Raw genomic sequence first — 24,478 nt, forward strand, 5'->3', positions numbered from 1 at the left:
AGCACACTGGGCAGATGGGCGAAGAGGCTGAGGTGTTACAGCAAATAGCCCGAGCCCGTGGGCCGGTCCATTCTGCGGCTCGAGGGAGGTTAATGAGCGAAGCCGGCCGGGCCACGAGCCAAACATGAGCAGCAAAGCTCAGGCTCCCACAATGAGCCTGACTGTATTACCACTGAGCTCTGTCTAATTATACACCCTCATAGAGGGGGGGGGGTAGGGGTAGGGAGGCAGAGAGAGAGAGAGAGCATGCAAGAGCAGGCAGGAGAAAGAAAAAGTTATCAAGTGTCCCCGTGTGTCTCACTGACAGGAGTGTGAATTGAAATCATAAGGGTGAGAGAGATCAGGCAAGTTCAGGAGAGAGAGTGAAAGAGAGAGAGAGAGAGGGGGAGAGAGAGAGAGAGAGAGAGAGAGAGAGAGAGGGAGGGAGGGAGGGAGGGAGAGAGAGGGAGAGAGAGCAGAGAGGCGTTTAGAGAGTGAGAAGGAGGGGAGGCAGCAGCAGTTTGAAGGGAGGAAGGCTGAGAGGAGGAGGAGGAAGAAGAGGCTCGCAGGCTCCAAACTGGATATTCCTACGAGCCTCCGATGAGTCAACGCTCTGATACCTGCTACGCCAAGGTATGTGGCCACACTGCTTCCTCCTCTGTGTGTGTGTGTGTGTGTGTGTGTGTGGTGTGTGTGTGTGTGTGTGTGTGTGTGTGTGTGTGTGTGTGTGTGGGAGAGAGAGAGAGGGAGTGCAGTTAGCAACTTTGAATGAAAGGGTAAACACATCGCCGTGTGTTCAGAACGATCCCAAGAAGCTGGTTTGTGTGTGTGTGTGTGTGTGTGTGCGTGTGTGTGTGTGTGTGTGTGTGTGTGTGTGTGTGTGTGTGTGTGTGTGTGTGTGTGTGTGTGTGACCGATCCAGATATAAGGACGATGTGAGGAAGACGATGAGGAAGAGGGAGAAGGTGGACTTTCATCACGCAGCCTGACAGCAGATCAGGACTTTCTGAATTAGAGCCGTGGGCTTAAATAGACCTGGTCCAGAGATAGCTGGGGGGGGGGTAGGGGGGTGGAGGAGGAGGAGGGATGGGAAATTTTTGGAAAGAGGTGTAATTATGGAGGAGACACCAGGAGGGGCAGATGTTGGGAGAAGTGTGGTGAAGAAGTTGTGCAGGTGCATCAGGCGTCTGTAATTTAACTTCTTGTTCATCATCATCCGAGGAACTTGCGATGTCATCTTTAATTTTAGATTACAACTTCACCACACGCTTAGTCATGGACTTCAAATCCGTCTCTGTCGGAGCTTCGTTCGGGGGGTTCGGTTCCTCAGCGCTCATGTTCCTCTGCTGTCCTTCCTCATTTCTCGCCATTCTCCGTGGAGAAATTATGCGCCAACGTGTGCAATTATGATCTCTATTTATGTATTCCTGCTACATCGGGCGCCGTCCTGTTCCTCCAGTGATGTCTGTATAGAAGAACACCGGTTCCAACGGCTCTCAGTCAGGGATGTTCTCTGATTTTTATTCTAGGGGTTTATTCTAGGGGTTTATTATAAGGGTTTATTCTAGGAGTTTATTCTAGGGGTTAATTATAAGGGTTTATTATAGGAGTTTATTATAAGGGTTTGCAGGAATTTGACTCAGATGTTCATTTTGACTTCAGCGAAGCTCAATTTCTTTTACGGTATTTTTCGTACTATAAGGCGCACCTTCAATGGATGGACTAGTTTAAACCTTTTTCGTATATAAGGCGCACTGGATTATAAGGCGCACTGTGGGTTTTTGAGAAAATTAAAGGCTTATAGTGCGGAAAATACTGTGTAGTGTTGGAACGGCCGTAGTTTTGACTCCAAATGATATCTTTTTTTTTTTTTCAAATTCAGTTACCAGTAAGCATTAAACCTGCTTTATTCTTTTACTCTGGCTATGAAGTCGATAAGTGCCCTCATGAATCATGCAACGATGAAAAACAGTACCTGAAGGTGGGTTTGTTGTGTTCCTGCAGACGCAACAACACAAGTTTGTCTCAGTGGACCAAACAAGAACTTCTCCCAAAGGTTCATTTCTTTGTGTTCTGTCACCCTGGAGGGCAGAAAAGGCCTCTGGAGGGAGAAGGTTGAGAGGCTTCTGGCCCTTTAAGAGGTCTATTTTTACAGGGACACACTCATGCATGGAGCAAAGCGTACAGAGGAGGCACATGGACACTTTATCTGCTCTATCTCAGTTCTGTGACTCCACACAACCCATCCTGCAGAACCTTTTGATCGATTGATTGGCTGAGAGTTCCTACAAACCCGTTCAACCAATAGAACGGCGTGTTTTCCCTTTCAAATCCAGCTCCTAACGCGACGAATCATCAATATGATCAATGATGAAGGTTTGAAAAAAAACAACAACAAAAAACGAGTAGAACGAGGAGAATCAGGCCTTTTCAAATGGATTCCTCCCAACGGCTAGCAGTGATAACGAGTGGGAGCCGTGCAACGAAGACACCCCTGATGCACGCTGTGTGCAAAATGTGCCAAAATTCCCACATACTTGTTTTGATATGCAGATCGCTACGAAACATATCTGAAAACATTCGTGCCCCCTTTTGTGCAAACACTTTACCTACGCCCCCGCGTTCCTCGAAAGATAACACACACACACGAAAAAACAAAACAAAACCAAAAAAAACAAAACGAGTTCACTTCACAAGTTTCACACAAATGTACATCCGTGCGTTTAGAAGTACACCCACGGGAAAAATTACTTATACATCCTCAATATCTGCACCCAAAATAATCTTCATTATGCAATCTGCATGTTATATAATGCACGGCCTGTCATTACCCCAGCACTCCTTCACGCCCTGCTGTGCCTCTCCACCTACAGCACCACGCAGACAGGCAGACACACACACACACACACACACCCTGCGCCGTGTGTTGACAGTCATATATTCTGGATCTCTCACCCACGTTGAGTGTATGTTCTCCAAGTTAGTGAGGAGGGAGGAAGGGGGGAGGGATGGAAGGGAGTCAGGGACCGAGAGTAGGTGTGGTGATGGGGGACTGAAGCAAAAGTGAGAAGTGAGTGAAGTGTACGTTCATGCAGAGGCCGTGGAATTTGCATGATTGTATGGATACGTGTGCTTTTAAAGAGGATTCTCACCTTTCATTGATTGAAGCGGGTTGTGGGTGCAGCAGTTTTAGCGGCTATTTGCGTTAGCATCATCCCACATAACCTTATTTGTGCATTTGCTTCCTTTTACCCAGTGGCTTGTTCTGCAGGATTTTAAAGGAGCACAAGTTCACTCCATGTGTGATAAATAATCGTCGTCACTGCGTCTCTAAACAGACTAAACACTCGCTTGTCATCTGCATAGAGGGAGACAAAGCAGCCCGGAAACTCAAAATCTTCTCTATATAATCATTTATAATTACGTTAGAGCCAACAGGAAAATCAAGCAACGTGATCTTCACATGCACAAGTCATCCAGTCGTAGTCTGTCATGTCTTAAGTGGTTTCGCATCACATCTAAAAGCATGTTTACTGCGAACATGTCGTTTCCTGCCCGGTAACATCTAACCGATGTTGAATTCTAGTTGAATTCATGCCGCTTTCGCATCATTCAGAGGCAGTTTAATTGTCAGGGCTCCTGGATCAGACTTGAAGGAGTCTTGGGAATGCCGCCTGGGGGAGCTGAGAGTGTGATGAATAATCCCAAACGCAGGCAGGTGTTTGAACACAGTTGAGGTGACAGACAAACCTGTCAGTCGCCGTGACAGTCAGGCAGAGGAGTAATATTCCATCGGTCGTGTCGATGGCGACGGTGCACGCCCGTGTGACACGTGTTTACGCCGTTTTGCTCGCTCTTTGTCTTGGTATAGATTATTTTCTCCAGCTTTGACTGTCTAAAGTTGGTCTTTGATCAGCAGAAGGCTCTCCTTGTCGCACTTCATCTATAATAGGGGCCACTGACCTTTCAGCCTCAACACCCACTACTTACACCTACACTTTTTCAACCACATCTTCCTTTTTTTTTTTTGCTTGCTGGCATTCATGTAAGAAAATGTGCTCCAAACCAGCGTGCACAAACTGCACGGTATCGGTTTTGGTGTCGCTGTACAGAAAGTGTAACATCTGAGACATCCTGTAGCCTATGGCATCAATACCGTCCTGATCGCCTGTCCTGAAGTTCCCTACCCGGACACAAAATCCGGATCATTCAGGAACCCGTCTCTAACTCTGACGTCTCGGTTATCAGAGACTCGTGGAATAACGGGCAATAAAACGTGACTGTTTTTATTTGAAAAGCAAAAACTTTTGCGCACCGAGAAAACGACTGTATGTGTGTGTTTGTGTGCGTAAATGTGTGTGTGTTTGTGTGTGTGTGTGCGATGCGGCTGTCAGACGTGAGCGTTTTTAGAGCAGCAATAAAGACACAGTATAGCAGCGTTGCATTGACAAGTGAGAAAGGTATTCCAGACAGCCTCTGTGAAGCCAGGTCTAGACAGTCTCTTTAAAAGTGAATGGCACTCTAGCTCCTGCCGGGAGGTTTGGCCCTGCTCTCTCTCCGTAGAGATGTCGTCGCCGCGTTTACATTGAGAAATAAGCCCAGTTCAATTGACGTTCACCGGGGGGACGATGCCAAAAAGTCTCTGAACTGAAAGGCAATCCATCTATTCACACATACACACACGTTTCTACCCATCAAGACTCGTCTCGGTCTCTAAGTCTCTCTCACCTCCTTCTCTCTCTCTCTTTGCTCTGTCCTTTACCCTTAACCCCCCCTCAACCTACGAGCCAATCACATGAGAGCACTCCTCACATCAAGGGCTCTGTCTTGGTATAATGATCTCTCCAACTAGTGAGAGCGACTGACACCTGTCAGCCGTTTAAAATGTTATAAAACTGAGCAGACCGACCGCCATCGCTTCAAGTTCCTGTCACCTCACCGATCGTGAAACAATCGTTTGTTTTCTACGCCGCGTCGTGATTCATTTGATCCTTACAAACTGAAACCAAGGTCACCCGTTTTGTGTTTGAAAAGAAGTCTGTGCAGACGTAGCAGAAGAATATAAATATTCAGACCCGAGCGGCGGAAAGGCACAAAAGCCAGTTTCTCCATCAGCAAGACCCGTAAATGTCAGTCAATTAAAACACATTCACCTGGAAATATTACAGATGTGAGTTTTTCTATGTGCCTCTTAAGTGCTCTAGTTATTCTGATGGAGACACCTGAACGCTGGTGTGTGTGTGTGTGTGCGTGTGTGTGTGTGTGTGTGTGTGCGTGTGTGCGTGTGTGTTCACAGCTCGAAGGCGAATAAGGTTGGAGACGTTTCTGCTGATGCTGACCTGCATGTAATTAGTCAAGTCATATTTTTAACTGATACTGCGTAAAAGCCAGCTTAAGAAGTCGTAGCTGCCCTATTTATACCCCAGGGGCTAATGGTCTGTACCACTACACGGGGGGGGATTTCCTCCCAGAAGTAAACTAAGCCTGCCTTAGGCTGTACTAGTTAGGATTCACGGGGATTAACCCAGCAATACATTACAGGTGTCGCCTGCATCATTCATGCTGCTCACCTGTCAGCGTTTGGTTCATTATATTTACATCTCTGGTGGTGTAGTCTCCTGATTGGCTGTCACACACTCCACACATCTACATTCACTTGTGGTTAAAAGTAGCTGCGTAATTCAGTTAATCTTAAAAATGACTGTTGACGTTTCTGTGTAACGTGTGTGTGTGTGTGTGTGTGTGTGTGTGTGTGTGTGTGTGTGTGTGTGTGTGTGTGTGTGTTAATAGTAGCTCCTGATCCATAAGCCCATCCTCACTGACCCGTCCTCACGCCCCATAAGCTGTTGCCCGTATCACTCTGTCCTCTGATCAGCTTAACCCGGCTCCCTGTGGAGCGAGCTAGCACAGGCTAGTAGTACCCCCCCCCCCCCCAAAATAACAAACTCCATCCTGTCTGTCTACCTGTATGTCTACCTGTCTGTCTATCTACCAATCCATCCTGTGTGATTCTGCTGCATCAGACGTCCATCATAGATCACCATCTCAGCCTGAAACGTGATCACACACTACACACACACACACTACACACACACACACACACACACACACACACACACACACACACACACACACACACACACACACACACACACAAGAAGAGTCATAAATAAAACACAAAGTGTACTTGTGATTATTTTGTTTTCCTTGAAAGAACAGAACTTCAGCTGACAACCAGTGTGTTAGGTATAGATGTGTGTGTGTGTGTGTGTGTGTGTGTGTGTGTGTGTGTGTGTGTGTTCATAATGGACACATTAAACACTGCGGGTCCAGAGACGCACACAGGAGTGGGTGCTGCCGTAAACGACAGACGCTCGCTGTGATGTTTGTGTTTTACGTTCAGTGACGTAAATATGAGGTAAATCGTCATTTCTGTATCTGAGTCCTCGCTAAGAACCCCCGTGACGAACCGGGTCTGTTGACTTTCACTATCACACGATACAGTTATACTGAAAGCTTTATGTTGACATTAAGCCGCCTGCACAGTCAAATTAAATATGGATTAATTATGATGCCAGTAATTACTCTTTAGGGTAGAATATAAATGTGTTTGTGTTTGTGAAGTGGCTCAATGCGTAAAGTTTGATTCACTTCAGATCATCTTGAAAATTGTCATATATAAAACACGCAAAGTTGGTCCTTAATCCACAATAAGTCACAAAACGTTGAAATAAATTAGTGATAAAATGTTTCACAGAGCTAAAAGAGTTCCCTCGTCAGGCGTGTCAACGTTTATTTCACTTTGGAAACGCAATGTAAACGGTGAAGTGGCAGAGCAGACCTCCATGGGAATCGTCTCCGTGTGGCCTTCAGGCGGCTGTCAGCACACACACACACACACACACACACGCACGCACGCACGCACGCACACACGCACACACGCACACACGCACTTTCGATTCAAGGAAATGAGGTGACATTAAATTTAATTGACTGTTGGTGATGACTATAGGCTTGTATTAATGGCCAATAGGAATTATTTCATTTGATTTTTTTATCTTATAATAATAACGTTTCGACGGCTTCATTAAATATAATTAACCTCTGTTCTCTGTTTTACTTTCTCATTTCTCTACTGCGTTTCTGCCTTTGTTCACTTTCATCTTTTGGTTGCAGCTGAGGTTCGTCTTATCAAACCGATGAAGTCAAGTCAGTTTTTCTTTCTGTATCACCACAAAACGTCACCTCAAGGCGTTTTCCAAAAGAGCAGAACCAGACCGACTCTTTATGTTACATGGGTCCAATCATTTTGCCAAACGCTCGCATCGATGAAAACTGTCTTTTAACTTGAAGCAGAAACCTTGGAGCGGATCTCGGCTGCAGGTGGGTGGCCCTCTGCCTCCACTGGGGGGGTCATGAGAAATAGAGAGATTCACAGAGAGAGAGAGAGAGAGAGAGAGAGAGAGAGAGAGAGGTGGGTGGAAGAGAGGCACAGACATTTTTATCAATACAATAATAGAAAATATATATATATTGCAGTAAAAAAAATAAATTATTATAATAATAAAATTTGAAATAATTTATCATTTTATAATAATAATGTAATTTAATATTATTATTACTAGTATTAGTTTATTTATTGATGGAATTGAATTATTCTTGTATTATTATGGCAGTGACTCAAACCACAATGTCAACCTGCATTAGACGTGCATTAACATGTATTAATTGATTGATTAATAATGAATAGACGATATAGAAAAAAGGAGAGGAGGGAGAGTCTCGGTGCATTGTGGGAAATCCCCCAATAGTCTTTGCTCATATCAAACAGCTAAAGATTAGAAAGAGCCATAGTTCTTAAATTTCAGCGCTTTCAAAAGGAGAATCTTCTGCCTCCCAGGGGCAGGACAGCTGACCAGGTTGTTCTCAAAAAGATTTTAAACGTGGGCAGAGTTTGCTTTTTTTTTTTAAAAAAAGTTGTGTTTATCGACGCTGCAATAAATGAACTGAAATGAACCGAACAAACTCAGATGCTCCCACCAAGCCAGTCCTCACACGACTCCTCAGTCGTATGAACACACTTCAATACGAGCAAATCACTCACCATCATTCAGAGCTCTCCTGCTGTGCTTCTGCTAGCATACGACCAGCCTGTACGTGTGTGTGTGTGTGTGTGTGTGTGTGTGTGTGTGTGTGTGTGTGTGTGTGTGTGTGTGTGTGTGTGTGTGTGAGTTTTCATGTTCAGTGTGTGTTTGTGCAAACGCTTGATGGATGTGAGGTTTACCTTTGAGTCAGAGACATCAGTCTGTGTGAGTGTGTGTAGGATGAGCGCCCCCCCCCCACCACCACCACCACCACCACCACATCCCCCCCAACCCCTCCCTCTGCTTTGTTCACGTTTAATTATCTGCGTGTAAATCAATACATTATATGCATTTACTGTTTAATTAATGGATTTTCACATTATAAGACAAATGTAACTGGTGAAATGTGTGACACCATGCACGTATATATACATACATGGTGTCAGACATGCATGTATATATATACATACATGTATGTGTGTGTGTGTGTGTGTGTGTATATATGTATGTATATATACTGTATATACATATATATATACTGTATATATATATATGCATGGTGTCATACATGCATGTATATATACATACATACATACATACATACATACAGTATATATATATATATATATATATATATATATATATATATATATATATATAGTAAATGTGTGTGCGTGTGTGTGTGTGTGTGTGTGTGTGTGTGTGTGTGTGTTTGAATACTCACAGCGATTAAAGCAAGTGGGTGGCAGCAACAACTGGTCTGCCTGTGAGGTTCTGCATAGCAGACATGTTTCTCACTGCTAGATATTACTCATTTCCTCAGCCCTTTGCACAAACAAGCACACACACACACACACACACACACACACACACACACACACACGCACACGCACACACACACACACACACACACACACAAACTGCAGTCAGAGACGGATAGCAGGCTCTCAGTTCTTTCCCTCGGTTTTCGCGGGCTGGTCGGTGTTATTTCATGCGTGCAGAGATCAGAGGCAGGGACTGGGGGCTGCTGGTGTCCGTGGCGTCGCGTTGCTGTCGGTGTTGCCGCGCTTGTAGCACATCGAGGAGCACAAAAGTGGGTTGACCCTCTGGGAGGACTGGAATATGAATGAGTGCCAACAGTGGGACGTCTGCTCAGCCCGCGTTAAGGTCAGTCTCACGTTACATCACTACAAACTCCATCCACCTGTCTGCTGCTCAGGCTCTGCTTGCTCTTTTTCCATGAAGAAAAGCAGGTTTTTTAAAAAGCGTCCCTCAACTCCAGACGGGTGTTTGTTTGTTCTTTTTTTTTTAAATTTTATTTTTTATGCGTTTATCCGAGGTTTTAACAACATGTGTGGATTGAAATTTTGAGAATGCTCCCAGGGAAATATGTGTTGAGAAAAGGCGGGATGATGTGGAGAAAAATGTGCAAATATAAACGTTTTAAAGTTATTTCCAGATATATTTCAGATATATGATTATTTTTACTTCAGTTTTTTCCATTTTAAACATTTTTTTTTTTTGCTCTTTTTTTTTGTTGTTGCACTTTTAAAAGTTTAAAAGTTAAAATGCATGAATTGCAATTCAGATGAAAGTCTGGGGGCGATTGGTTAAGGGTACGCGTGATGTCTTTGTCCTGTGATTTGATGTGTTGTGACACACTTTGTGTGTTTTATGTGTATTCTATAGCCTCACCAGCTCCAGTTGGAATGTACACATCTCTACAATGTGGGAGTAATTCTGTTCTCTCCAAACTCGCCCACACGTACAACTGTATTCTCTGTTTTGCTGCACTTTTTGGCAGGTTTAAATTAGGCCCGTTTTGACAATGACAAGGATGTTTGAGTCATTTGAGGGCAAAAACTGAAACCAGATTGTTTGAACATTTCAGAAATCTGGACTCAATTCAGCTTCTGTCACTGAAGTTAAGTAAGAACAAAATTATACTGTAAATTGGACAAATTAGACTTTTTTTAAAATCTGTCATTTTAAAATGTACTTCTTACATTTATGTTTTTTTATTTATTTATTCTTTTCATTTTATTGGAAGATTAATTTGATATCAACTTGAGCAAATTTCTCAACTCTGTGATATTTAATTTTTGTCCACATTAGTTATTGATTTTACTAATGAATTTTTATTACATCATTTTGACTATTCGTGGAAGAATATTGACAAAGAACCATGGATAAAAAAAAAAAAAATATATATATATAGATATATATATGGATGACTTATGTGAGGAACAGTTTATAATTGTTTCATCTTTCTGGAGGCTTTTTTATCTCAAATGCATCGATTTTCCTGAACCCGGGTGGTCGATGGATTTTTCAGCCCACAGCAGGTCACGCTGTCTTTTTAGATGAACTGAAAATATCCCTTATTGCAGCATTATGCAACTATTTCATCTTGAAATGACTGTCACAATCACAGCGATGGTGCACTGAATGGTCACAAGGAGGATGTCGACATTTTCACAATGAAATTTAGTTGAGCTTGTAAGAACCGCCACTCAAAAAGGGAATAAAACCCTTTATGACACTGGATCACACATCATCACTTATGACTCTTCAGCCGAGACTAAGATAGATCTGTATTCCCAGAAGGCTTCCATCATCAACGCGGGTCAGCTCTAGCAACTTTCACATGGAGAAATAATGGGATGTATTTATTGTTAAACGACTTCATCCACGATAAAAGAAAAAAACCCGTCTGGAACTGAGGCAGAGGAGGAACAGCGACGCTGTGCTTCATCACATCAGTCCTGTTAGTGTCTCAATGAATCCCACTCCTCCACCCCCCCCCCCCACTCAGATGCACCAAACAGCTTGAACCACTTCAACACTTGTTATAATTTTTTTTTTTTTTTGGCCAAAGTCACTTGAGCAACAGTTTACCTGCCTCTCCGCCGAGTATCCTCGTCTAACCTCTAGAACCGACTGGATGTGTGCGTGGATACAGTTGCCATGGTGACAGTGGAGTTGATGGTGAGACGGCAGGGAGTTGAGACAGACGTGAGGGCGAGTGAGGGGCTGAGTGGCAGCTTGGCGCTGGGGTGCTGTGATGATGGCGGCGGCGGATGGCGGCGGCGGCGGCGGAGGGAAAAGCTGGTGTGGCAGCCATCACTTCAAAAGCGCTCATTTAATACATTTGCAGAGGAATTAGTGGAGCTCCCCCGCACTTTCTCACTGAATGAAACAAGGCTGCAAAATCTCTGACACATTTGAAGACTCACACACAAACACATGCGCACACAAAGACCCAAACAAATAAACACATTCACACATTTCCTCCCAGAAAGAAGAAGAAGAAGATAAAAAAAAAAAGTTGCACATGCACACAAACACACAAACATATTTCCCTACACCCCCTGTTGCAAGACATAATTAATATGCAAAGACATATCCAGTATCCACAATAACTGGTGGTAATATCAACAGCGTTCCTGCCAGCCTTTGGGTGGGTGGGAACCAGCTTTGCCTACCACTGGGGGAGTAAGTGCAGCTGCCTAAGGGAGCATTTGTGTGTGTGTGTTGCAGTCGGTTTGTGTGTGTGTCTGAAAGAGAAAGGGGTAGGGGGGGGTGTGGGGGGGGTGCGCTAGTAGCAAGCTTACACCGAATACAAAGAACACCCGGGGGTGTCATGGGGGTGGCTCATCAAAGTGGTACAAAAGCATATCTACATATTTCAATCATCCCCTGAGAGTCAGAGATGAAAACTTGCCTGCTGTGCATGTGTGTGTGTGTGTGTGTGTGTGTGTGTGTGTGTGTGTGTGTGTGTGTGTGTTTACACACACACTCCACTGCCTCTGAACTTCTTTGGCTGCAAAATGTATTTTGAGCCCAAATGTGGGAGTAATGTGTTTGAATGAAACAAGTAAGTTGGGTAGTTTCAGTCCCACCGCGGCGCACAGAGGTAATGACTAATTTGAGACAAGCTAAGAGTTTCTTTTTTTTGTGGTTCGTTTGAGGACGACGGGCTGGTTTCTCTCCATCTGTCTCTTGCAGCTAAATGTTTGCTGACCAGACTGACAAATAAATCCTGATTACTGGTTCCACAATCAGACAGTCTGTCCTTTTTTCTTTTTTTTTTACTCGCATTCTGTCTGTTTTTCTTTCCCCCCCTTTTTAACCACCTCTTCTTTTGTGTCTTTGTTCCTCGTGTCCCCAGGTGATTGGCACTTTAGTACGACAGAATCGACTGTGAGCAGACAGTGATGCCGTGTGACAGCCGTCCCCTCTGTCTGTGCTCCGCATCCTCCAATAAGGCTCATGTGACCTAGTCTACACCCGCACAAAGGGGGCCCCCACTGCCGCTGGAGCCCACCCATGAATCCCAGCCCCGACCGCGGCAAAGAGTGCCTCCCTCCCAAGAAAAGGGAGAATCGGCAAGGATCGATAGAACACCAGGTCCCCCTGGATGAGTTTAAGCCCCCTGTGCTGCTCCGGAGTCGGTCCGGTGCAGGGGGAGGGGAGGGGGCTCGAGAGGCCGGTGACAGGGACCGGGTTCTCAACGACCCAAGTCCCCATCTCCTTCATACCCCTCAAACCCTTCCTGATCCGGCACCAGGCCTTCCCCTGCCCTTACCTTGGCATCTGAGCTACTCTCCCTCGGTCTCTCTCCCCCTTTTCCCGGGGCCGGTTAGCGAGAGGAGGGGTTCAGGCTCCCCCGCCTGGAGAGATGACACCCTGTCTTCATCCCTGACCCACCACTCCAGGTGGCTGAGAGGGGAAGGGCCCGTCTCCCTGCCACCTTCCCCATCTTCTTCATCTTCGTCCTCCTTCAAGACTCCCCTCCCAGCCAATTCCAGAGAGATGTGGTCCTGCTTTAACAGCGCCCGACGTGATAACAGCTCCTCTCTGTTCTCGCCAACATATTTGTTTAGCCACCATTCTCTCTATCCCCAAGATCCAAACTTAGTTGAAGCCAGATACAGGTACCTTGCCAAGAAACCCAACGGTTTGGACGGGCCAGGCAGCCGGACTGCCTCAACCTCCAGGCCTCTGCTCACCGGCGAATACGGGAATGATAGCAGCCGAGCTAGGCTAGACTTCAATCTGCACAGCCCTCACACCAACGGTGGACGCAAACAGCAGGAAGACGTAACAGCCCGTCTACATTCTGGAGGGACTTTTTTGTCAGACTGTCAAGCTCAGGAGGACCCTGAGCCACATTCCTCATTGCAGGACAGACATCTGCATGGAATAGTTAAGACCAGCTCCAATTTACTCCCCACCAGTCCCCATTCCCTGGGAATAATGCCCAGGGGAGGCAGAGGCGGAGTATTGGATCCTTTAGGGGCCACAACAGCTGAAGCACAGATCTACTACTCCTTGGGATTGGTGTGCAACCCCAGCCCTCAGGCCCAGACCTACCCACTCTTCTGCCCCTCAGGAACACCTCTATACAACCTGCACAGGGAGCAAGGCCCCAAGCAGCAAAATCTAAGGAACTCATCACAGTCGCCCCTGACTCGGCTTAATAGCCATGATAGGTCGCAAAGAGACCGGGACATAGACCAAGAAAATGACAGAGACATAGTCCTTCAAAGGGACAGGGAGCGAGACAGAGATAAGGATAAAGAGAAGCACCTTCAGCATTACAAAGACCAACAAAGAGACAGTGAGCGACGACAAAAACTGGAAAGAGACAGAGGGAAAGATCTATCTCCTGCCCATTCTCAGAACTCGCCCCCGGCCCTTCATCCATCTCCCCCGGCACTCCTACCTCACTTCACCAAGGGTTCTCTAATCGAGTTGGCCAGTGGGCAGTTGAAGCGAGTGGAAGAGCTGCAAACAGAGGACTTTCTGAGGAGCGCGGATACCTCTCCGGAGTTTCACCTCAGCGCATGTACTGTGCTGCTGATCTCCCCCAGCAATGCACAGGGCTTCAGTCACCTGCAAGTCCACCTCACAGACCTCAACACTCAGGTCAGATGTTCTTCAGAAGTTTTCTGTTTTGACAAAAATACATAGCTAAAGACTGCATGACGAGATGGTAGATCTTCTCAGTTGAGCTTAGTATATTTTCTATTGCATGAGCAATTTTTCAGAGGAGTTTATAACGATGTTGTGCTTTTGTGTAGGAGATTCTGAGGGTCTTGGTGGAGTATCCGTTTTTCGTGCAGGACCACGGTTGGTCTTCTTGCTGTCCCCAGAGAACCTCACAGATCTATGGCTTGGCCTGCCGCCAGCTCATGGAAGGGGACGTCTGCCTGGCTCTTACCCCAACGCCCTCCCCAACCCACCGAACAAACACTCGAACTGGCCCCAGGGCGCATCGCCTCCAACCTCCCACCAGGGCTGCAGGAAGGTCCAACAGTTCGCACAGGGAGGAGATGCCACCTCCACCTCCTCCTCCCCCTCTTCCTCACCACCCACCTCCCACAGTGCCGGTCCCTCCAGGCACTCCGGCGGCGGAACCACCTGTTCAGGAGCAGCAATGTCCACGCAAAAGGCGCTGGTCTGCTCCGGACACCCTTCCTCCAACCGGAACTGATGCTCCTGGCCTCCTGGATTTACCTCATGGCTACAAGCTAATGAAGTGGCAGTAGATACTTAAAAATGCATACACATACGGGCTTACACACAAATTTAAGCGCATACACACCCTCCTTGTCTCTGATGCACCCACAAAGACAAACAATGGAGAGACCTCAAGGTAGGGTTGCAGGGAAGGATTTTAAGAAACAATAAAAAAAAACACAATTTACGGGTGTTGACACCTCAGCCCAAAACCTTAACCCTTGTCCATTCTTGTTGCAAATATCCTTTTCCGTACCATATCTTACCTTACCTTACAGTATCATACCGTACCTTACCTTACCTTGACTTACCTTACTTTACCTTTCCTTATGGTACCTTACCTTATTTTTTACCTTATCTTACCTTATTGTTCCTTACCATACAGTACAGAACCATACCTTACTTTACCTTACAGTACAGTATCAAACTATACCTTACCCTTTTTTGACTTTACCTTACTGTACCTTACTGTACAGTATCATACCTAACCTTATCTTACCGTACTTTACATTACTTTACCTTACAATACCTTACCTTACCTTTAATTACCGTACCTTACCTTATTTTTTACCTTAACTTACCTTATCTTACCGCATCTTACCTTACCTTACAGTACCTCACCTTACCTTTAATTACTGTACCTTACCGTACAGTATCATACCTTTCCTTATTTTTTGCCTTACCTTATCTTACCTTACCATACAGTATCATACCTTACGTTACCTTACCTTACCTTACCGTACAGTATCATACCTTACGTTAACTTACCTTACCGTACAGTATCATACCTTACGTTACCTCACCCTACCTTACCGTACAGTATCATACCTTACCTTACCTTACAGTATAATACCTTATCTTACCTTACCTTAGCCTTGATTAGCACAGCCCTGAGAGGAGCAGCAGATGAAGGACCTCTGAATTGCTCCTTGCAAACACACTGAAAACATTTAGTGAGACAATCAAGCACTTGTCATGTGTTCACTCTGTTTTTGTAATGATTGTCCCACACACCTACTTACTGACAGTATTTTCTGCAGGTTATTGATTTTAAATCAGTGCTATGAAAGTAAATGCGAATTGCAGATATATATATAAACAAAACTAAACAATATATATTACATTACAGATGTTATATACAGTAAATATGCTAAACCAATTTAATGCAATTTCTCTGTCAGTTTTGCAATGCATTTTCATTTGGTTTTGGTTTTTCAATTATTTTCTTGCTCCCAAGCTGATATCTGCGTGTCGGCACGGGTAGGCAGGGTGAATGTACGAACAACTCTTCGCCTTTTATATTCTCATCACTGGGAGTCATTCGAAACTGTTTGTCAAGGCATTACCGTCCAATATGTTCTTAACATTATCTCTGAGAAAGGGAGCACACTAATGAAAACTACGTTACAGACAATCCAACCCATACGGAAAGGTCCAGGCCACATGTCCTCGACACTCATAGTGTTTTTCCGTGAAAAAGCTGAATGATGGAAAGAGTAAAAAAGCACAGTGCGGCTGAAGATTAATGGTGCTAATAACACGTTGGAATATGATGCTTTGTGAATACTATTGACCCCTGTGTACTGTACGCTTCTGTTCCCATCTCATTTTTTATGTACTGTATATGTTTGAAGACAGGGAAAACGATGAAAGTATTTTAAACTCAGATACGGGTATCTCCTCTGATTCAGCACACTCTCTCACTTTAGTTTTTTGTGTTTGTTTTTTATGTTGAAAAAAGAAAATCTGAATTGATCGAACGTTTCTTTTTAAATGTTATAGCTACAAAAATGTATATTTTTCAAAATCGTGAATCTGTTAAATGATGTTCGCTAGAAATAAAGGAAAAAAAGCTTTATACATTTAATTTCAACGTCTCAGATTATTCCCTAAATGTTGACAGCGTGTGAACAACAAAATAGAGGCATTCCCATTTTTTATGACTAAACAAAAAGTTTACATCATGAATGAAATAAAATCAATACGTAGGTAAAAACAATAAAATTTACTTAATGCAGTGCAAACTTATCTACAATAGCACTCAGTTTTTATATTAATCAAACATACATCTCCAATAGTCACTCAAAGTAATGTTAGGGAAAGAATAATCAATAATACATTCGTAACTTGTTCATGGCTGCCTTTCTGCTGTGCTGGTGATTCCTCTGTCCTCCTATATTTGTTCCCCTCCTTTGTTGAAGGTGAGACTCAGCTGCTTCTCCTCCATCTCTCCTAAGTTGAACCTCTGCAGCAGCTCCACTGCAAACAAGGGCACCACCTGGGCATCAGGACACAAGTTGTCCACCATCAACGTGCTTATAAGGACCTCTACTGGTGGCTGAAAACGGTGCTGGTTGTTGTTGATATCAGCAATTTCGGTTAAATAAATCATATAGCAGACAAACAAGGTGATATTTGAGAAGTGGAATGAAGTTTACAGGATTTACAGAAAGTAAGCAATAATTATTTAAACGAAAGTAGGCGGGTGCATGAATTTGGCATCCTTGGTTTTTTTAAATTGATGAGTACATCTTTATTATTATTGGAACACATTTGTTTAGTCAGCTCGGCACAGTTCTAGCTAAGCAAAAGTGAACCAGACCAGCTCCAGAGACCAACAACCTGATCTCACTGCAGATGATGTCACTGCATTGTTCAACCATTCACAACACTTTGCATGAGGAAATGCTTTATGGGAGAGGAATGTGGAAGAAACCTTTTCTCCACACATGCCACAAACCATGAAGAACACAGCATTCAAAGACAAACATTTGCTACCAACAGTAACATTTAATGGTGGTCCCATCATGCTGTGGGGCTGTGTGACCAGTGTAGGATCTAGAAATCCTGTTAAAGCTAAGGGTCGCATGGATAATATTCAGTCACCAGACCTGATTATCATTGAAAATTGTTTTCATTGTTGTGGTTTAAAGGGGGCTGTCCATGCTGGAAACCATTAAAACCAACTGAACTGGAGATGTTTGGTAAAGAAGAGTCAAAAATACCTTCAACCGGAATCCAGATCCTTATCTGAAGCTTATATGAAGCATTTAGAAGATGTTATTTCTGCAAAAGGAGGATCTACTAAACACTGATATGGTTTTTGTGCTGGAGTGCTCAAATTTATGCACCTGCCTACTTTTGTTTAAATCATTATTGAACACTTTCTGTAAATTCTGTAAACTTCATTTCACTTATCAAATATCAGTGTTCTTCTGCTATAAGATATATTTAGATGAAATTGTTGATCTGAACAACCAGTGATTTATAAAGGAAAATTAGGAAAATTATCATACTTCTACTTTTCCATACTACTGTATAAGGTTCTGCCTGTAATGTCAGACACCAAAAACTTGATCCGCTCTGCAGGATGCAGGAATGGGATTCATTATGTGTGACATACACTCAAAAAAATAATACTGCATGTTACTTAATTCAATCAGTGAAACATTTTTACACTTACAAATATTGAGTAGATATGAAAGCTCTCAAATCTGTTTAAAAAAAATCTCAGTCATGAGTAAAATCTAATTAATATTTTCTAGTACGTCTGAACGAATTGATTTGGTTCAATTACCTACATAAATTGAGTAAATGTAACTGAATTTGGAATCGGTTCCCTTCTGTTTACTTGATGTTTTTAAGTTGTTAGTTACGTCTCCAATAAAATTGAGTTGACTTGCTTAGTAATTGCACTTATTAAAACTAACTGATATTTGTTAATATATTCTCAAAAAGGTTGGTGAAACATACACTTATTATTACAAATATTTAAACCACGTAATCTGTGAGTCAAATAATACTTTATTTTAAGTAAGTAAACTTAATTTACATGTGTCTATTTCACACAAATATTCCTGTTGGAGTTTTGCTAATTAATTTTGATGTAGTCAAATCAAATACTCATTTTTATTGAGCATGCATAACTATATATTACTGTCATGTTTACTAGGTCCTTGAATCACTTTTTAGAGTGCACTTAGAAACTGAGTGCATGTCATGATCCTGCTGAGCCGCTTCTAAGTACAGTGGTACCTCTACTTACGAATGTCTCTACATACGAAATTTTCTACTTACGAAACGCCTCAGTAGGAGAATTGCCTCTAGTTACGAAAGAAATCTCAAGTTACGAAAGGTAAAAATACAGTATGGGCTGAAACTCGCAGCTCCCAAAGGTGCGAGTAGCATGATGTGACATAAAATGTCTAATAATAAGAAAAGCTGATCCAATGGATTTCTCCTTTGCACTCACCTGAGCCATGATCAGCTTCCTGGTGTTCGGCACCTTGGGGTCTGGATACTCTTCTCCGAAGCAGAGCTCGATCTCACAGGAGGGCCTTGAGCCTTTCCCCTGCAAACAGCTCTGCAGCTCTGCACAGCGACATTTGGCATTTAAAACTTCAAGTCTGATCACACCAAATTTGAATATAACACTTCTTTGCATAAAGATATGATCATTCTAAGAGTCCCAACAATCTTTCTCTCCTTGAATCAGTATGTTCTGTTTCGGATGGATTTCCATGACAAACTAGTGGTTTCCTTTTATAGGTGTATTTTAAAAGTATCTTAAAATCTCTTTCCTTGACTCCAAATCCACCAAATCCTCCACTCTTCCATGCTTGGTTTATGGTGGCAGCAGGTTAAGCAGGGTATTCCACTTTCCAGCTCCTCCTCGGGGGGATCTAAGATATGTAATCCCTCCAGAGAGTTCTGGATCTACCTGGGGATTCTGGGTAACCTCTAATGATTATCTCAGTCGTACAAATTACCTCAACTGCAGAGCTTAGACTGAGCCTAGGTACCCAGAGGAGGAAACTAAATTTGGTAGCACGTATGTGTGTGTGTGCTATTATTCTTCTGATAAATGCCCAGAGTAATTGATCATAAGTGAAGTTTGGAACATTGAACATTTGCTTTTTGGTTAAATCCACCTTTCAGAAGACTGCAGAGAAACAATAACCTAAAAACTACTACTGATTATAGCGCAAAATGTGTGTTTATGTACTGTCGATGTAACGTGTGTGTTGTGTGTGTGTGTGTGTGTCCCGTGTTTTATTCTCTAAACGTGTTCACGCGCCGACTTACCGTGGAGGAATCTGGGTACGTCCAGCAGCTTGAAGGTCTTTTCTCGCTCCAGCTTGTTGGGCTTGTCTGCGTGTCGGGCCATGGGTCCGCTCCAGTACACCCTCCCCTGGCAGAACCTCTTGATGAACACCCCCTCTGGAGCCACCCACAGGAGCACACCTCTCTCCAGGTGAGACAGGAGGCGGCTCATCGCTTCCACCATCCCTGTCGGCATGGAGACGGAGCCAGGGGACGGAAAGGAGAGCTGCTGGGCGGTGCAGGGACCGTAGATCTGCTCGTTCCCCAGGGGGGCGCAGCCCTGCATGATGAAGCACCCGTCTGGGCTCCTGGTGGTCACTTTCATCACCTTCTGGCCACGGTACAGCAACACCACCTGCATCCGGAAGTCTGCACACACCAGAATGTAACCTGTGTTCAGTCTCACACTCAGAGGCAGGTGATGGGTTTTAATCTCCGCTCTTACCTGAGATAGAAAAGGTGACGTCAGGTAGAGGAACAGGGACCTTCTGAGGTTTTTGCTCTGTGAACTCACAATACATGTGATCCCTCAAGATATTGTCTTTAAAAAAAGAGACATTACAAAAGCAATCAGCTGGATATATACGTCTGAAATTGGAGGATTTGATTTTGTGTTAAATTCCGATCGACATTAACGTGAACACCCAACTTGGATTAGCAGTGATGGTGTGTCAGGGAGTCCGTACATGTTTGTTAACTCGTCTCCAGGTTAAACTATAGATAAACATTCCCAGTTCTGCCCTGAACTTTATTAATGAATGCATTTAAATAATATTTGGTTAGTAGGAATCTATTTTAAGCTGACAATTACATTTTATTTTTCAATATAGTCCAGAAAAAAATGTCTCCGTCTCGTCTTCAGCTGCTTCTTCCTCATTGTGGGTTACGGGGGTTGCTATGGGCTAATAATGTGATATGTTTTATTCTGATTTATTCCAATTCAAATTTGAGTACAAACTCAAAAAAACTTTATTGGTCCCCAAGGGGCGATTGAAAACACATAAAGCAATGTTAACAGTGTTAACATAAACAATAGACATAAATAATAATTATTCATTTTTCTGTGTTTTTTCTGTTTGAGAAACCAAATCGAGAACGATGTAACTCCAAACGACGTAAGCCGAAGTTTACCTGTGTGCGTAAAAAAGACTCTTCAGACATATTTAAACTACTTTCATTGTGAACACGTCAAATAAATCAGGTTATTACATTTGTTATTACATCAGGCTCTGTTTTAATTGCTCCAATGTGATCCATTAAACTATAATACCGATATGAATGTCCTTAATATGATAATAACCCTCATTTTGATCACTATTCTTATCTTTGGTGGCCACTCAGGGTGTAAAGCAATAAGACTGAAGATTAATCCTGAATCCGTAGGGGATTATTTCCTGTTTGCAATCTGTTCTACTCTACTGAACATTTACAGCTGTGTGTGTGTGTGTGTGTGTGTGTGTGTGTGTGTGTGTGTGTGTGTGTGTGTGTGTGTGTGTGTGTGTGTGTGTGTGTGTGTGTGTGTGTGTGTGTGTGCAGCCCTTACCACTAAATGAGTTTCCGTCTCCTTTACTTGCTTTAAATGATTCCTTCTGGTCATAATGTTATGAAAAAAAAAGCAAAAAATAAATTAGGAAGTAAGTAGATCCACAAGATTTAGAACTGAATATTTTAAGGATCAATGCAATCAATGATTGGATCCTATAGGACTAAGAGTGTGGACATCTCACAATTTAAAGCTCCCCAAATTAAAACTGATTAAAAAAGAATCTTCTGCACAGGAACAATTTTTAGTGTGTTGGTTGTTGGTTTTTAGCTGTTTACCCATTCGTCCATAAATCCACGTCTCCCTGGCAACATCTCAGGTTGGATGAACATTTGTTCCTTTGTCTTTGAATCCTCTGCAGGGGCAAAAAATGTGCGAAAAGACACAATTTTGATTAGGTTGACAGCTATTATACATTTCATTGCTTATTATAATGGTTTTTATTTAACATTTTTGTCTTTTATTTTGGTAAAATGTTGCTTTTGAAAGGAAACCAGAGGCAAAACTAAAGCAGATTTAGGTGGACTCACCTGCTGGCCGGGCGGGGTCGGGGTCGGGTAGGATGCGGTACACTTTGTAGGGCCCAGTGATGTCCAGCTGGCTGCGTTCAGGGACTTCCTGGAAATCTGAGCTCTTGTTGAGCGCGCAGCGGAGACGGGTCTTCCACATGGTGGGGTCGGCTTTATCCCTCCCCTCCCTGTATTTACCCTTGTGGACGGCCCAGGCCTGAACGCAAAGATCGAAATGCATGTTTAGACGTAAATCTTTTAAAAAAAGGACTGAGTTTATATATATATATATTTTATTTTTTTTTTAAATTTTTTTTTTTTAAGTAATTAATTGACCAAAGTAAAGCTTAAAGGCTCAGGATGCTAATAATTTTACTTTCTATTGCTGTTTAAACCTACAGGAATCCGTATGGTGTGTTTAATGTACAGTAGGATGTTATATTACTCAAAACTCCTAGCTCATCTCAGACACACAAAACACATCCCAGCATGTTTCAACATTATGAGGACGATGCCGACAGTCTGTGGTGAATCTGATATCCAGCTAGCATTTAAGACATGTAGCTTTAGCTGGATTTAGCCTCTGGAGTCGGATGCTGTGAGTTAGATGCAGTTTACTTCCTCTCTATCAGTTCCTCCTTACTCAGTTTCAGGTATTGTTTTAAATACATGGAACTGACTTCTCTCGTGGTGTGTATATGATTTATGTGTGTCTATAACTATAGTTTTGTTTTTTCCTGTTTCGAGGGTAGAAATGGACTGTTTTTGTCTTGCTACTATTGGGTTTGGGAGGTGCAGTGATCATCACCATCCTGTTGTACATATTGCTTTTTCATAACAAGACAAAGTCTAGATAACCATAAAGGTTTCTGTTTGTTCTGTAGTTGAAGAGGAGGGGTACTGCAGGTCCCTGTTAGTACAGATCAGGCTAGCCTAGGCTAATAATTACAAATTTAAAATACATAATTAATGGTATAATTATTCAATATTCATATTTAAAGTGGATTGCATTTGATTTATTTCATTTATTGCAGTGCAATGATCCCCAAGAAGCAGGAATGACGCATGTTGACTGTCTGTGCCATTTATGCGCAAGGGATGATAGCTTTATTTAATATATTTCATCTGTTTTATTTATTATTCGACCAGTGCAACACTAAACTCTAATGTTAAATCTAGAGGGTTCTTCCTCATGATTAATCTTGGAAATAATTTGTGTGTGTGGTGTATCTAAAATAGGGAAAGCAGTCATGTGTTGCAGTGGGGGCGGTGTGGATGGAATCTATACGTGCAGCTTCAGATGACTAAACCAATCTGTGATTCTACAAACTGTGAACTGACGACTCCTTTTCTCACGTCTGCAAAATGTGCGCTGAAAATTTATTGTTCATTTCATGTGTCCCTGCAGATACTGGTGTTTGTTCATATCAGGTTATACACATATAACTAATTACCCGAACTAATCTACCCCAGAAACAGACCTTGTGGGTTACCATGTCACTCTTTTACTGTTTTGTTAAGCATGTTGTCGTTCGTTTTCCTCATTTGGATGATTCAAAAGTATTCATCCAAGAAAAAAATTGTAACAAATTTCCAACAATTACTCACCATCAAGCAGTAAACTGTTATAGTAAATCACTTGACTGTCAGTGGTAACATCATTTGTAGTATAAATACAATATTGCCACTGTCACATGTGTCAAACTTAAGGCCCGAGGGCCAAATGTGGCCCTCTACATCAATTTATGTGACCCACGAGAGCATAAAAGGTAAAAATAAATAGGTCATAAACTGAAACTACATTTAGCATGTGATACAGTACTTAAGTCCAGTTTAACTTTGACAAAAACGTTGTGAACAAAGTTAATGTCCTAACTTGTGTCTGATTTGATCCTTGATAGATGGAGTTCTGTGGGTTTAACAACCTGACAAATTAAAAGGATTCATGTTAGAACAGAAACGTATTTTTTCCGTGCAACTGTAATGTTTGTAACTTGAATAAGAAACAAAATTTAGTTTGTTAACATAAAGGAGTAGTTACATTTATGTTACATTACATTGAGTTACATTTAGATACATTTATTAGTAATGCCCTTTGAGGACAGCCGTAATACTGATGTGGCCCTCAGTGAAAATGAGTTTGACTCCTCTGCAGTGGGGGAAGTTATATACTGATAATGCACAGATTTTTAGTATGAATATATAGCATATGGATTTATTAGATTGCATAATTAAACAATTAAATAAGTATTAGATTAGAAAACAGTTGAATGTCTGTTGTTAATAAAGTTTGACCATAATTTCCTCCCCCGGTTGAGAACTGACGGACTGACCTTGAACAGAGCCGCGTCCGCCGTCAGGATGTAGTCCTTCTTGGATGCGTGTTTCCACGGGATCCTGAACAGAGTTTTATCCTCATCTTCCCAACACAGTCCTGTGAAACTCCCGCTCTCTATCTGAGCGATCAGCCACTCTTTCATGTGCATCTTTGGCCTTTTGTCCATCTTCAGTCCCATCAGGTTTAAAGCCACTGAAACAGCCCGAATCTTCCCTGTCAGGTGTCACACAGCCGCCCCAGTAATTTAATCACGTCCTGATCTCAGAGAGGAGGAAAAAAAAAATATCAGAATGATGTTCAGAAACTGTCCAACCTTCTGCTTCAACTCAGAAGACAACAGAACTTCCTAAAATAAAGAGCGCACTTTGGAACGAAAGCGAAAGTTTGAGCGCAGTTAA

General features: G+C 42.8%; 2 protein-coding genes across 7 annotated transcripts; one reads left to right on the forward strand and one right to left on the reverse strand.

The window, feature by feature from the left end:
* The first annotated feature begins 483 nt into the window (after positions 1-483).
* On the forward strand, positions 484-16,402 carry zmp:0000000926 (genetic suppressor element 1). Of its 2 annotated transcripts, none has more exons than XM_068333595.1 (3): positions 484-612; positions 12,234-13,993; positions 14,149-16,402. In XM_068333595.1, the coding sequence occupies exons 2-3, from the start codon at positions 12,392-12,394 to the stop codon at positions 14,614-14,616; spliced, it is 2,070 nt and encodes a 689-aa protein (XP_068189696.1). In that variant the 5' UTR covers positions 484-612; positions 12,234-12,391; the 3' UTR covers positions 14,617-16,402. The 2 variants fall into 2 exon arrangements, with proteins under 2 accessions (XP_068189696.1, XP_068189705.1); XM_068333604.1 differs by lacking the exon at positions 484-612 and adding an exon at positions 8,879-9,229.
* A 104-nt stretch (positions 16,403-16,506) lies between these two features.
* On the reverse strand, positions 16,507-24,478 carry irf10 (interferon regulatory factor 10). Of its 5 annotated transcripts, none has more exons than XM_068333623.1 (8): positions 24,076-24,473; positions 21,764-21,959; positions 21,512-21,588; positions 21,234-21,276; positions 20,136-20,231; positions 19,673-20,059; positions 18,840-18,958; positions 16,507-16,865 (listed from the first exon to the last, which is right to left on the reverse strand). In XM_068333623.1, exons 1-8 carry the CDS (start codon positions 24,256-24,258, stop codon positions 16,761-16,763), a joined length of 1,206 nt encoding a protein of 401 aa, XP_068189724.1. In that variant the 5' UTR covers positions 24,259-24,473; the 3' UTR covers positions 16,507-16,760. The 5 variants fall into 5 exon arrangements, with proteins under 5 accessions (XP_068189724.1, XP_068189715.1, XP_068189745.1 ...); XM_068333614.1 differs by having other exon boundaries at positions 21,234-21,279; XM_068333627.1 differs by having other exon boundaries at positions 16,766-16,846; positions 21,234-21,279; positions 24,076-24,478.

Source organism: Antennarius striatus, chromosome 2 (genome assembly GCF_040054535.1).
Source record: "Antennarius striatus isolate MH-2024 chromosome 2, ASM4005453v1, whole genome shotgun sequence".
In the NCBI taxonomy this organism is placed as follows: domain Eukaryota; kingdom Metazoa; phylum Chordata; class Actinopteri; order Lophiiformes; family Antennariidae; genus Antennarius; species Antennarius striatus.